The sequence below is a fragment of the Anopheles nili genome, chromosome 3, assembly GCF_943737925.1.
Source record: "Anopheles nili chromosome 3, idAnoNiliSN_F5_01, whole genome shotgun sequence".
Taxonomy (NCBI): Eukaryota; Metazoa; Arthropoda; class Insecta; order Diptera; family Culicidae; genus Anopheles; species Anopheles nili.
Window position 1 is genome coordinate 20,674,790 of NC_071292.1, and position 15,023 is coordinate 20,689,812.

The window sequence follows — 15,023 nt, forward strand, 5'->3', positions numbered from 1 at the left end:
TTTGTCCCGGAATGCCATCCCGCACCGTGCACACTGGTGCTGTTGCGTGCGATAGGGTCGCTGCTGTTGGGCAATTAAAATTCGATGAGTTTTGTATAACCGGTGGCAAACATCACACGTAAATTTGGCGCCATCCGTTGGATGTGTTTTCAACGGTCGGTGTATAATACGTTTGCGATGACTGTTGAGTTCGCGACGATCCTCAAATTGATTGGAAGATGTTAAACATGCTTCATTTTTGCAGGACGCATTCAAATTTGGAAAGGATTTGTTTTCTGCTTCGCTAGGAGATGTTAATGAAATTATTTTGATTACTTTGGGTAGTGCTTTTTCATGAGAACTACGTGTTAATGGTGACATATGTCCTTTCGTCACTTTTTCCCATATTCGTCACTTTTGCCCATAATTTCGCAGTTTTGTGATACAATTACATCAACATGCAAGCGTCTAAAAGCCCATTTTCCCATACCTCGCATGGCATATAAGGATGGCCTTCGTTAACGATTAATTATAATTGAATTGAAAAAAAGGATATAGCATGGAAGTCAAGCAGAATCGCAATTCGACTTACTACTTGGCCGATACAGACGTTCAGGATGTGTTCAAGTGAAATGCAGTTGATGTGCCCGTCTATTCGATGGCACGTGCCACTAAAACGAGAGCCACAAATTCTACAGCAACTGTTTATATATATTCAATCATCAATAGGATTCTATGACTGTTATTTTTGTTTTATTTTATCCTTTTTTATGATAATTGGGAAAAAGGACGAACAACTGCATCCTTATGACGTAGAAACGGAAATGGGTTTCTGTTTATTTTTCATTTTAGACAGTAAAAAAGTTAAAATTGTGTGATTTGAAAATATTCTTGATCTTTTGAATCAGATGTTATTAAAATAATATGCTCTCATCATGCATTTCCATGAGATTTAATCTATGGAACCGAGTTTGAAATTCAAATCTATATCAACCTTGGCTCATAACCAAACCCGTTCAATGACAGCATCACGGTCATCGCTAAATTTGGCGCCGTTGTCATACCAAAATCATTGCCGGCGTTCTACCTGTGTTTGTTTCTGCTCGGTTTTGATGCCAAACAAGTCACGAAAGTATGTGCGAGAAGCTAATAGTGTTTTAAAATGTCCTTAGCGAACTCTGTGATGAAAGTGCGATAAAGTGTCTTAGGAATGTGTTAAGGGTAAACGCTGCATTCGTTTCTTGCCTTACCACTCCACGCGTTGTGGTGTCCTGGATCCTGAGGCGAAACCGTAGCATTCGGTTTAAATACTCGTTACAACGAGTAATGCAGACGGGGAAAAGTACTCTGTAGAAATGATCTCGTTTAAATACATCCCTTTTTCGACCATCGTGCTTGCGTGCATGCTGTTGATGGACGCATGCTGGGCAAAAGAAGCCGATAGCAAGAAAGGAGGCGGTAAGTACTGCTAGGTTGAGGTGCGGTTCCTTTTGCTGGACTTGTTAAAAAAAAATATCTTGCTAACCTTGTACACCATCTTGCAGTAACGTTCCTGGAACCGGGACGCGTCCTGACGTACACGCCAGACGAATGGAGCATATACAAGCCGGGGCTTGTGATTTACTGTTACCCGGGACAACCACCGACGTTACCGAATGTATTCTGCACCGTCTCGATTCGCATGCAGTGTGACCACGAAAATTTCAACCAGTACCCGGGAAGCGTTCCGGCCGAAGTCGAGAAACACTGGCGCGATGATCAGAGTTTGTTCAGCTTCAACGTGTTCGCCTCACGCAAACGAAGACAGGTTGAGCTGGAACCGTTCAATCAGAGCTGTCTCGGCGTCGTCTCCGCCGGAAAGTACGACATCGAGGTGGTACTGAACCGGTTCGATCTGTGGCGTGTGGGGATGCTCATGTTCGGCGTGATGCTGTTCTTCACCGCGCAACCGATGAGCCAAAACCCGCTGTTCTACTACACCGGGGGCATTCTGATTGGGCTGACTTCCTTTGCCCTGGCGCTGGTGTATATGTTCAGCAAGCTGATGCCATACCGTCCCCTCATGGTGGGTGTGATGGTCGGAGGCTGGACGCTCGGATTTTACGGCATGCAGATACTGTACGAAAACTTGCGGCTCATCTTCGTGCTCTACCAGCACTACGTGTTCTGGTACTTGGCCGTGGTGGGCACCATCAGCTTTCTAGTGTGTTATCGTCTCGGTCCACCTATGAACCACCGCAGCAAGCAGGTCATCCAATGGACCCTCCAGCTGATCGGACTCACGATGGTGTTCTTCTGTAGCTACCAGCGGACGTTCTCGACAGGGCTGGTACTAGTCGTTATGGCGGTATACTGGCACGCCGCCCCGTTAAGCGTGATTCGATGGATTGGTGGCCGTTTCCGGAGTCGCTTTCCCGGTCGCCGCCGCTTACTGACAGTGGATGAGTTTGATGAAATGGGGCGGGTTGAAACGGACCGGGCTCTTAACGAGTTGCGCGAGTACTGCCGCAGTCCGGAGTGCAAGCAGTGGACAACCATGATGAGGTTGCGCGATCCGGTGCGGTTTGCATCCTTCGTCGAGGGCACACCACACGTGCTAGACGACGAGTGCTTCGAGTACGACAGTATCCATTCGACGCGCAGTGATCACGACTCGGAAGATCTGATGGACTCCAGCGAGGAAGAGGCCGACTGAGCTGAATGGACAAACTGGTGAGCAAAACCACCCAATGAACCCCGTCAAATTGGAATCTAAAATAAAATAATAACCTGAAGCGTAAAATGAAGAAAAAAATCACAATAACATCACCTCTTACGTGTGCAGTTTGCTTTTAAACAAAAGGTTGAAAATGAGATCGTAAAAAATACTCAAAGCAGGATTTATTTATGCAGGTATTCTTTCGCAAAAATTATGGATAAAGTAGATTACCTTTTCAAGTCAAAATCCAGGATCGCCAAAGGAAGTAAGCCTACACGGCGTTGCTAATATACGGTTCACAATGCGATCGCTTCAGTTTTAGATAATTCATGTGCCACCTTGCTGCTTACAACAAACCTCGTTAGTTGTACCAAACAAGTAGAGCCTGCAAGAGACTTAAAGACTTTCCTGTTACGAGAATCATTTCGAGAGAGGTAAATATCAACAGTCAATTAGATGCTGTTAATATCCTGTTTCCGATGTGATGAGTTGCGATCACCCGCTGGTGAAAACCCAATTCAATGTAAAAATGGAATTTAGTTAATAAAACAAAGTTGTGTGTAGTAACAAGATATATGTCACGAAATGAGAGTTAGTCAATCAATTAAAATAGAATAACATAAAAATAGTTCCTGAAGTTATAGATTGTTTTGAGTAACAGAAACATATTCCTCTGCGCAAGTACGCGGTGTTTGTACTGCGCGATCTCGAAGAAAATTTTAATGATAATCAACCCTTGAGCATGATCAGTGCTGCAATACCAATCCGTTAAATGTGTCTGAACCGCTTTTAGATCAACATGCTAAATGGAAAAGAGTGTTTTTACATCGTTACACCGCAGAAGTAGTGTTTTTCCCCCATCTACAAAGCGTATAGCCAGCCCAACGATCGTTTCGTAAAACATGCGCTCTTTCTCTCTATCGCTCCCTGCAGCAACTCCGTGGTGTTCGAAGTTATTTTACCCTCGTTGCGATCCCCTTCGAAACACAAGGGGTATGTTTATCTGTTTTATCAGCCAACTCTCCCTTTACCTTCCTCCCTCTAGGTGTTCGGGCGTCTGGCATCCGATCGCCGTATCTCCCCACCCACGCTTCCCATACGAGCATACTGCTTATGCTGCAGTGAGGTGAGTGAGTTACGAAACAGTGCTTCCTAGCATGTCGCCAGCAGCATGAAGGCACGATCGAACATGTATGCTCCAAAGCAGTGGTCTCTTGCTTGCTTGGGAGCGCAAAAGCATCACACGGTGTAAGGGTGTGCTGTGTGTGTGTGTGTGTGCGTGTTTCAGGTGTGGAACGGCGGGGATTTCGCTCGATGGCTGTAAACAAAGGCACGATCATCGCGGTGATCGCGCTCTCACGAGCCCCCACGTTTTAAAGCCCACCAGCTAGCCGTCTCGCTCGCACCACCCTATCATGGCGATCGTGCGCACGTACGGGCACGGAGAGGAAAAATGTTATCACTTCCTTTTTATCGGCATTATTTCGAAGCCTTTGTTTCGGTTCAAGCTGGTGCGCTTTTTTTGTTTTGTTTTGCTTGGTTTTCGTTCTCTCCCTCTTCTGCGTGGGGATCGGTTTACTGAGAAGGGTTCTTTTTTTTTGTTTCCTCGAAACGCGACCCGCCTGACGAAGGACTATGCTGCCGTACAATGTTGCAAGATGCGCTTGTGGCTTAAACCGTGAATTTTATTGAAACACCCCTCGGCGACACGATTTTTAATTGATCGCCGTGCAAACTGTTGAAAATTTTGGAACTTTCCAACGACCAGCGCTAGCAGGTAAGTTTATTGTTACTACAATTCAACATAGATTCTACTGTCAGCTGAAAATAAGCCAGAAGAATGGTTTCAGCTGATGATAACATCTATTTCAATCTTCTTAAGATTTTTAAATCATTTTGGAGTATAAATTTTAGCTTGTAACTGATGGAAAAGATAAAAATTGTGTTTTAAAAATGTCCTTCTGACTGTTCGAATAATTATTTTATTAATTTTCTAAACCAATGCTTATCAAATAAATGTAAACTGATTTGTGTTAATGTGTAAGGCGTGCGTTGGCCATTTTGTAAAGCCAAACGAAAAAATGCCCAATTTTAAATAAAAAAAACGTGATATGCAACAAAAACCTTTTGGTTATTTATTTCTAAAAATAATTCCTTTATCGTATCATTCAATCCAACATCAATTTGGGCCTTTATGATGCAGAAATCAAATACATGGGGCAGTGTTCCTTTTTATTTTTGGCAATTTACCTAACCAACTTGCCTACAATCTAATGATAAAACATTCATAACAATCCGCCATGAACGCATTGTTTTATTATTGACCGCTTGCGCCCCACAGTGGGGCAGCTTCGATATGTCCCAGCGAGCATTCCGACGCGTGCCATCTCGCTCTCACCATGCTCGGTCGCTCGGTTGAACAACGTTCGGATTGCACACGCGGGCTCTCTCGCTCTACCGCGCACGGGCGCCCCGCACGTGCCATCTCGCTCGCACGGAAACCCGATCGGCGCTCCGAAAAAGACGAGAATTTGGACGCACACTAGGACATCGCGCTCTCTGCCGGGCAAAATGCGCTCGCAGTACATTTCATTCAACCGATCTGTTAGCACGTGGTGCGCGCCGTGTCGCGCTCGTTCGTCCGTTTGTTCGCAATTCTCGTCCGCGCCGTGTGTTGTTCACGCGTTCAATTCTCTGGTCTGTTGCCGTCTTTTATCCGTTCATTTTCATTGCTCTTCCCCCTCCTCCCTTCCACCCTTTTTACCCTTCTTCTTGCTCCTGCAACCCTTTCCGTCTGGCCGCTCTTCGGTTTTCTCTCCGCTCCGCCGCTCGAGTGGGGTTGTCCTTTTCACTCTAACCGGTGTGACAGTACGTACGCATCCGTGTACCTGGTTGCTTTCGCACTCACAATTACCACTCGTGGACGTCCCCAACCATGCGTCCTTCTTCTCTTCCACCCTGTGCTACCCTCCTTCCTGTCGCTTTTCCCCCTCCTCCTCCCCCAAGGAACCAATTGTTTTCTCGTCCGTGCCCGCTCTCGCACACCTGGGCCTGCCAGCGCAATCTCCTTCTCTCTCGGTCTCTCTCTCTTTCACGCACGCCGCATTATGTCTGTTGTTTTCGTTCGGCGTTTTCGAATTGTCAGTGATTTTACTTTTACCTGGCCCGCGTTGCACCCGTGAGACATAAGCCCCATGCCGGAACCCTTTTGCGTGAAGCTGGCAGTCGTGGGCTAAGAACACTTGCACTCGACCAGTTTATCATAGGGCCTCGACTTTTTGTTTTGTTCCTGTGCCTGGACCGTTTCGTGTTCTTCCTGTGGGTTTGCCGGTAGAAAAGCGGAACGATTTGTGCTTTGAATTATGTTTGGCGTTCATTGGAAGTATGATTAAAGAGCCGTATTGTCACCCAACCGCGAGATGTTATTTTAATCGTGAAGAAAAAGCCATTCCCCCTTCTCTGACGTGCGTGTGTTGTGTGGCTTCCGGCGTGCGTGTGTGAACCACCGGCCATTACCGTATCGCTTCCATCGGGCTAATCTCATTAGATCGCGATGGCAATCCAGCGGCTTATCGGCGGCCATTTGCAAGGCGGCAGTCTGGTTGACGGGAAGTGCAAAGGTGTCAGTGCCCGCATATATCCTTGCGGAATGGATGTTGTGTTCCGGCCATATTTTATATCGTCTACTGCCCGTTGAAAAAAAGTGCATTTTTTATCATTTGTTTTTGCTCGATCAGAGCCGCCGCGATAGATTATTTTGCAATCGAAGCATACTGCGAAACAGTCGTCGCAGGTTAATTGCTTTAGAGTGACTTTAGTTTCTCAACTCAGCCCGGGGCAGTTTGGATTTGTATCGAGATTTTGCTTATCGAAATGCGGCAGTGTGTTTTTTGCTTAAAAATCCGTAAAAGATCGCGTGTACTATGGACTTTGAGTGAGCTATATTGACTATTATATCGGTTTGTGCTAGAACTTTGAACTGGAATGTGCGTGTGCGATATCTTTTTGGTGTTTGCTCAATCAGAACCTGCGCGACAGATTATTTGCAATCGAAGCATGCTGCAAAGTTGTCATCCGCTTGTCAATTGCTTAAGAGTGACTTTAGTTTATCAGTTTCGTGCGAAGGAGTTAAGTGTGTACCAAGATTTTGCGTGTGTCTGAAGCTGTGCGTTAGCATTCAATCAATTTAATTTCTCATCGCCCATGTATTACTCGAGTAAAATGTAACAGTGTGTTTTTTTGCTGTAACAACCGCGAAAGATCGCTTAAACTTACGGACTTTGAGTGAGGCGTGCATGCTATTATATTCGCTTATATCAGGAACGGGAGTGCCTACGAAAACCCGTTGCTCCGTTTCGTGTGCGTGTGTGATTGCCGTGCACGAAATGTCACCGGAATAGCGATTCGCATTTTGTCGGATATATGAAGTGTCAGAACCGGCGATAAGTCAAAATCACAAGCCAGTGCTTTTCGAATGTCGGCATGTTGAAAACCCTCATCCGGCAAAACCCGGTATCAAGACCTTGAAAACCGATGGTATGCACGTTTCGGTTCGATGGTTACCGGGGGCATGTGTGAAGGATTCCCTTATGTGTTTGTGTAGGAAACAGCGCACAAAAAAGGCAGACAACTAACACACGGCGTACGCGTCCCTTTCGCGATGGTGAATCGGAAACTAATGTCCATCCCGTCCATCCTTCCGCTCAGCCAGCTCACCTTCTTTTCCGCAAAGGTAAGCAATCGGATTTTCATCAATTTCCCATCGCGCAGTAGTTCGTTGGTATCTAAATCTTCAAATCAAAGGACGATGTTTACGCTCCATCAAAGCACACCTTGATTAGGACGGGTATCGCAGAACGGTTGTGTGAAGCAGAGGCTGCTTCCTAAATTCCGAATGCATAAAACACAAATGGAGAGCACTTTTGGAGTGTTATTCAGGGGGGAATGAAGAGGCGCGAGTGAGAGAACGAGAGCTAGTGAGAGAGAGAGAGAGAGAGAGAGAGTGAGATGCACGTTACATGCCGCCGGGAATGTCGTGAACGAGTTTATTCCACCCGCGTTTCATTGCAGACGCGCAGAACGAGAGAGAGAGCAGCCGCGTGACAGAGATAGCCGAGCAACGAGTGTAAGCGAGATAGAAAGAGAGCTAGACCGTTGAGAGACACCCGGCGCTTTCTCTTCTCGCGCCGTGGTGGAAATCGGCTCTTGCGATGTGTTTTCTCTCTTTCTCGCTCGCGCGCACGTCAAACGGGGACCCTCTGTCTCTTGGTTTTCCTTCTCGCTCTTTCCCACGGGTGATAATGGTGTGTCGTTGATCTTCACTGCATCTAAAAAGCCCCACGCAGCAAAACCAAGAGATAGTGTTGGATATTGATAGAAAAATAAAGAAGAGATGCTCGTTCTCGGCGGCTCGTGCAACCCCACAGATCCCTTTTGTGGATGCCATGAGGTGGGGGGAAGGGGGAGGATTTCAGTTCTAAACCTTCATCCCTTCACGTTTGCGCTCTCTTTCTAGCGTTCATCGCGGTCTCTCTCACACTCTCACTCGCATCAACGCTGTCTGGTTGGGTATCCCTTCTTTCGGTTGCTTGTTTTATCTACAATCATCGTCCGAAAATAGCTCCACCGAATCGAAAGGGAGAAGCTGAAGCGCAAGGAGGAACGAAAAAAAGGCAACCCCCACAAACACACACACGCGCGCGCGTCCGGGCGCACGTGCACGCACAATAATTAACCCCCACCGGGAAGAAGCAGACGTGATAGGACAACTGGCGCGCCGGTTTCTATAGCGGCAGGTTCGGGACACAACCCGCGCGTTTTCGTCCTAGACGGGCGCGTGAGCCGGCCGTTTTGTATGCGTGGTTCTTTGATTGTGGTGTGGGACGGTGACTGGTCGGTTTTTCCGTCTACCGCACGGCTGGCGGGCGTACGCACGTTTTTGTGTGTATGCATGCATGTATGTATGGGTATGCATGTATGTATGACTAGGTTTGGGGAATCCAATGTGTGTTCTCGCGTTCGTGGAAAAGCAACGCTTTTGTTTGTCCCGTGGCTCCTTGGCGTCACACGACCCGTGTCTGCATGAAAGGGGCCAGCATTAGAATGCAAGCGACACCTGCACTGGGAAGTGTATGTGTGCATGTGGATTGTTTTGTGTCTCGTAGGGGTGGACAAGTGCTGGAAGGGCCATTCCTTCATGGGGGAGTTTTTCGTCTCTTTTCCCTTGTACGTATTTTTCCTCGGTTCGTTTGATTCGTTTGGGATATTGAGCTGGTTCGATTTTTCAAGGTTAGAAAACCAGAGGTACGATGGATTATTCACCACCAGTGTGTGGGTAGACGGATGATAAGGCAGCAAGTGTCTGGAATTACGTCAATAGTGTATGGCCAGGAGGAAGAAACGAAATTCAAGCGTTAGATCGCTGCATCATGCTTTCGTTTGGTGGTTTTTTGGAATGAACGAAGGAAACGCTCTCGCGGAAAGGCAATCAATATCAAGCCTTATTTTTATCCCTTTCTGACCCCCCCCACCATCTTTGACGCAATCAACTCAACCAATAAATTGTTCCGGTTTTCATTCGCTTTTCGTCGAATTAAACTGTGATCGGAAAATGTAATTGTTTTTCTAGGGTTGAATCGAAAGGAAGGCAAAATGAAGGGTGCTTATCATTGCGACATCAGCACCTATTAATGGGGCCATTATTGATATTGTTCTTTAAACGAAGGTTCCGTCCAGTTGCCGCATCAATTAAAAATCGTTTAAAATGCATTCCAGCAAATGCATAGGGCCACTTTACACCTGGGGTTTAATAAAAAACGAGAGCGAAACAATTGATACTGTAAGGGTATATGTGGTTGAATTGTGGCAGAACGTTTGCAGCGGTGTGTGAGGTTTTATTATGTTTTTTAATCAAAGAATTGCGGTTGTTGGTCGGCTCTTTGTAAGCCTGTGGTTGGTTTAATCATAATTCAATTTCGTAGTCAGAAAGACACACTTTTTGATTAAACTCAAACATGCTAGGCGTATTTAAGAATTTAATAAAAAATATATACCTTCAGCTAAAAAAAAAACAAAGCTAATATTATTAATTTTAGGTATCAAGAGATATAAACGTTAAAATATATCACTAGAATGTCTATTGAAGCTGAGTATTGCGACTTTTCGAAAAGGCATCAAGCAACAACCCCCAAGACTATTCGCCCTAGCGGTGATGGATGAGTATGATGGAAATTTTACGAACAACCACCCACACGTATTCACTTAACGCCCGCAGCTCTTATCGGCGGTATTCGATTGGACGTCTCGGGCATTCTCGTGTTGTCCACTCGTAATGGTCCCGCGCTGTATATGGACCAGTCCCTTGGGGCCGCGACCCAACCAATGGGGACACACACACACACGGGCAAGGGTGGGAGGGAAAACATTTTAAAAAGCACCACCCCCGGCACTTCACCAACACGCACCCTTAACGCACGCACGAACGAGGGTTGCCTGCTGATAAGATAAGGATGTCTGCCGTGTCGCAGCTCGCATACTGGCGGATACACACACATACACGGAACAGGCCGGATTGTAATTATTTATGGGCAGAACGTGAGCTATCCGGTCCAGGGGGGAGGGGTGGCTAAAGAACCCCTCGAACGCAAGGATTGGCGCATAGCTCGGCTCCATTGGCATTGGAACATTTTTATCTTATCTGGAGACTAGTTCGCGTTTTTTTATTCGTTCTTTTCTTTTTGCTTGCTCGTTTCGCGTTGCTACAGTTTCTGAGCCGAACCATTTGGTGGTAGCCATTTTATGTTTTTGAGCTCGGCTTCGCCGGTGACCTCTGAGTGCATGTCGTTCATTTGCTGATTGGTGTTTTTTTTCATCGAGATATTTCTACAAAATAGCAAATTCTAGCAACGGCAAACACGCGCGTACGGTATTTTTGCTTGGCAAATCCACAAATTAGCTCTACAAAAGCTTGAATTGAGCCGGTTGCAAGCGAAGGGTTGCTATTAAATCACCTCCCCATCACGGAGAATGTCGCAGCCTTCTTCGCAGAGAGGATTATTTGAGTTTCACGGCGTGCTGAAAGCCATTTTCCATCCCCAAAAACACCACACATAGACTGGCTTCCATCTGCCACGATGGCCAGTCGTAAAAGCGGCAATAGCAACAAAAAAAGTAAGCCAAAATATTCCCCAGACAACGAATGTCAAAAACCTCCGCTGAAACGTGCCATATGTTTGCATGAGTTTGACGCAAGCGACGAAAATCACGCCCAGCACACCAACCAATAGATCATGCTCAACCATATATGCTGCATCTTTTTTTTCTCTCTCGTCCAACCGTGTGTTGTGTGTAAGTAGAGGGTAGGTTGTTCAACCGACAAAATGTGCGCCTGTGTGTGCGTGTCTGTATGTGCGCTTGGCGAATTGTTAATGACTTCACTTCAGGTGAGATTAGCCGATAAAACGTGGAATTTTGAGCACCCGTTCGCTGCCACAAGACGCATTTTGGTGCCTCGGATTTACTCGAAGGGAAGCATGTTTTTTTGCGTCTAAGCCCTTCCGCGCGAAATCGCATTCCACCGCCACCGTCGTTTATTTCGATCCGCGCTTCGATAGAGTTTTGTTTTCACTCGCCATTATGTGAACCTCCTTGGGCAAGTGGGTACGGGCGAAAGAGGAGCGTGGCGGTGTGTGATAGCGTGTCGTGATGGAACTCACGATCCTTGGGACCTTCTCTTCCGTGGCATGCTGGCAAACGCAACCGGGGCACAACCGGTCCCTAGCAACATTGCGTGCTAATTGGTACTCTAAAGGGCCAAAAGGACCTGCAAACAAAGCGAAAAAAGGAGGACGAAATAAAAGCGAACATTGTTAGCAACACAGCACACACGACGACGCCGGCTTTGTGGCGTGTTCGTGGCCGTCATCGGTTGGGTGCTGCCACCGAGAGGACGACGATGACGGTGGCGATATCCTTATGAATCATTATCAGCAGCTCCATCACTGACGCCACGGCATCGGCGCTGCAGTGGAGGGGGATGAGAAGATGGGCATGAGCTGTAGGGGGTGAATATTTGAAGGAGAGCACCACCGGGCCGAGATGGTTGGGAAGGTTGTGTGATTAGGAAAAGTTTTTGCACAACGACTTTTTCGAAGGCTATCCTGCGGGGCCCGTGTGGTGCTGGCGCGCAGCAAGGATGGGGTGTTTCAAAAGAAAGAGAAAAGCGACAGGGAACGAATGAAGGAAGGTCGAGTCCTCCCGGTGTTCTGGTGTGTTCCTGTGTCAGGGGAGGTGTCGCACGGCGAATTAAAGCAAATTATTCAGATGAGCGAGTTGCTGGCAGAGTTGTTGCCCGGTTTGTGCGGTTTGGGAGTGGAAGGCTCCTTCGAAAGGCTTACGGCTGCAGAAGTACCGCAGTATTTTCGGCAGGCAGTCTTTATGAAGCGCCCTGGTTTAAGCGATTTCAAATTTTTTGGCAGAAGTACTGAGCGGTTGTTATCATTAGCAGCGAAGGATTGCTTGCGAATGTTGTCACGATAACGAGTTGATTATTTTCTTCGCATTGCCAGGCAACTAATCTTCTTGAGCTTATTAAAATTTAAGCTTACTTAACCTTTGGTATTTGCCGTAAGATATCATGCAAAATTGAAAGAACTCTTGTAAATTTTTTTGGCATAATTTAGGCTTTAACTTCACTAAGTGTTGTAAGTAAATAAGTTGAGTTTAAGAGATTTTCTTCTTGATCATGTTGGTTTTCGGAAAGAAAAATCCAGTTTAAGGGCAAATTGTACGACGATATCCTTGATACCAGCTTGTGCCCATCCATTATCCCCACACGATGAAGAATCTTGTACTTGTTATTCTCTATTCCAATCTGCTGCATCATGTAACCCTGGTGGGAGCGATAGTAGAGGATCGGCTGGATTACGAACAAAGAAATTGCTTTTTTTTTGACAAATCAATACGCTTACTCAAATCTCTGGCGTGAATGTAAGATAAGTTGTAGAAAATCGCCCCTAATCAGGTCTCATCCCTCGCAAAAAGACGAAGGTATTAGCCGATGATTCGATTTTTGCTCTGCCCTCTGTTGCGACCGAAATCCACCAAACATCCCTTTGTGACCGGAACGCAAAACTCCCAAACGCCACAACACATTGTCTTTCTCTCTCGCTCTTTTTCACTCCCTTTCTCTCTCTTGTTTTCCTTCAGGGGGGTCATCAACGTCCAACCGTTTTGTTTGCAAGTTGTCTGAGAAGTTGCGCCTGTGTCTTTTTATGTTTTATTTGTTCCTACCCCTTCGTTCCTAGCGACTGCACATCCACGCTTCACGGGGCACGATCAAAGGGCACATACAACCGGGATCGCACCCCACCCTCGCGCACCGAACCGAGCATTGTGAGACAAGTACGGGTCGGCTATGTTGTTTTTTTTTTCTCTTCGTATTAGTTGAATGTTTCGGTTGCCGCCGGTTTTTTTTCGCTACTCCCCCACCAAGTCTGGCTCATCGTTGCCATTTTATTCATGTGCCATTTTCATCCAAATGCAAATGAATAAATTGTTGCGTTGCAACCGCGATGCGGGTGGGGCGAACGAGAGATAGAGAGCATAAGAGAGAGTGACAGATCGTTTCAGATGGCGCAAAAGAGAAGCCCACGGGTGGGGTGGTGTCATACTATGCTTTCATTCTAATGGAGGTTTGAAGTAGCTGATGAATAATCATCTTAATCAGCGAACGGATGAATGATTCCAGCATGCTAGTGCATTTGGTGGATTTCCAGGAATCGGCTTGGCCACGGTTAGGAGCCCAATTAGTCAGAGGTCTGTGATCTGTATTAAAATACTTCATACACAACAATGTCAGGTCCCAATGTTCTGGGAATCATTTGTCACACATTGCAATACAAATAGAATTCAAGGTACATTAAACGATCTAATGTTTTGAATGTTATCTTTTATAGTGGGTATCAATTGCAGTTCTAGAGAGTCTTTTTATTCCACACAATAAAAATAATCCATAATAAAAATCCACAAAAACCCAAAAATTATGGAGTTAATCTCTTACAGATCTTCTGCTGTTTTAATGGTTTTGTACAAAACAGGTCCCAGAATGTAGTCTTAGATAAATCATGATGCTTTAAAGCAGTCACAGGAATGACACTTTGTAATATTGTTTTAAATAACAAAACCCAAATTGGCTTGATTTTTGAACACAAAAGTAAAGAACGCAGTTTCCCCCAAATTAACGCCACGGTGCATAGGGATTTTCCGACCGTTCCACGTCTCACGGTGTGTTTACCCGAACCCGACGCCGCTCGCCGGTGTGTTCTACTTTCGATGGATTTGTTTTCATTTCGCCACATTTCACCACATCAAGGCGAGATTAACGGCGTGCTGGACGCGAGCGAGAGGAGGATGTTCCAAAAATAATTCCACCCTGCCCTATTCTCGGCTACCAATACCAAAGCCCTGTGGGATATCACCCCTAGGTAAGGGGGGTGAGTGCGTGTCCCCCAGCCTCCCTTCCATCGTCCCTTAGTGGGGTGGTTCACGCAACTATCACCCGCACGTTTGCGTCGTCACGCTGGAGAGAACTTGGCCCTCGGAATGGGTTCTTTGTTGTCACGCGTGCACGCTGGCGACTGGAGCGGGATTTAGGGAGGTCCCTTTGGCGAGCACCCTCTGGTCGATAGCGGTCTTTTGGGAAACAAAAACGACGATCGTGTGCCATTGCGAAGTGCGATCATGCGCTTTGGTGTGCTCTCCGTCGAAATGGCGGGCGATGGACGCGATCGTGACTGGAATGAATCGATCGCGCGTGAACTGTGGAGGTCCGATAGTGGGGATGAAATTTTTTTTTTTAATTTCGACTGGGGTTTATATCAACCCACACTAACACAAACTCGCACTTTAGGGGTAGCGACTTTTGCCCGCCAGCGAATGAGTGGTGGATTGCAAGGGAATGATTAAACGGTGCGACCGTGGAGATAAACAACGGCGAACAGAAGGGGGATACAAAAAAAAACGCGCAGAAAGAACCATTCAAAGCCGCCATTTGATAGTATCGCGCTCGCCCCGGGAGTGGATGCGAGAAGTTTGTTGGGATTTAATTCGTGCGCGGGTATGCGTGTGCATGTGGAGATTAAAAAAAGGTGCTGGATAGTTTTTGAAACACATTCGGGGTACGGTAGAAATCGAACCAACCGACGAGGCGAATGTTTTATCTAACCTTTAACAACGTTTTCTTTCCTTCTGCGCCTCCTCTGGCGCAACACGCGAGAGAAGAGATAAATGAGGGGCTCTTTTTCGTTCACTATCTTATTGCAATCCGCTGTATCAGCGCGCTGTTCGT

At 46.4% G+C, this 15,023-nt stretch overlaps 1 protein-coding gene across 1 annotated transcript; it reads left to right on the top strand.

The window, feature by feature from the left end:
• The first annotated feature begins 1,391 nt into the window (after positions 1-1,391).
• On the top strand, positions 1,392-2,921 carry LOC128723878 (nuclear envelope integral membrane protein-like). Its single transcript, XM_053817644.1, has 2 exons — positions 1,392-1,437; positions 1,524-2,921. Exons 1-2 carry the CDS (start codon positions 1,392-1,394, stop codon positions 2,672-2,674), a joined length of 1,197 nt encoding a protein of 398 aa, XP_053673619.1. The 3' UTR covers positions 2,675-2,921.
• Positions 2,922-15,023: the final 12,102 nt, after the last annotated feature.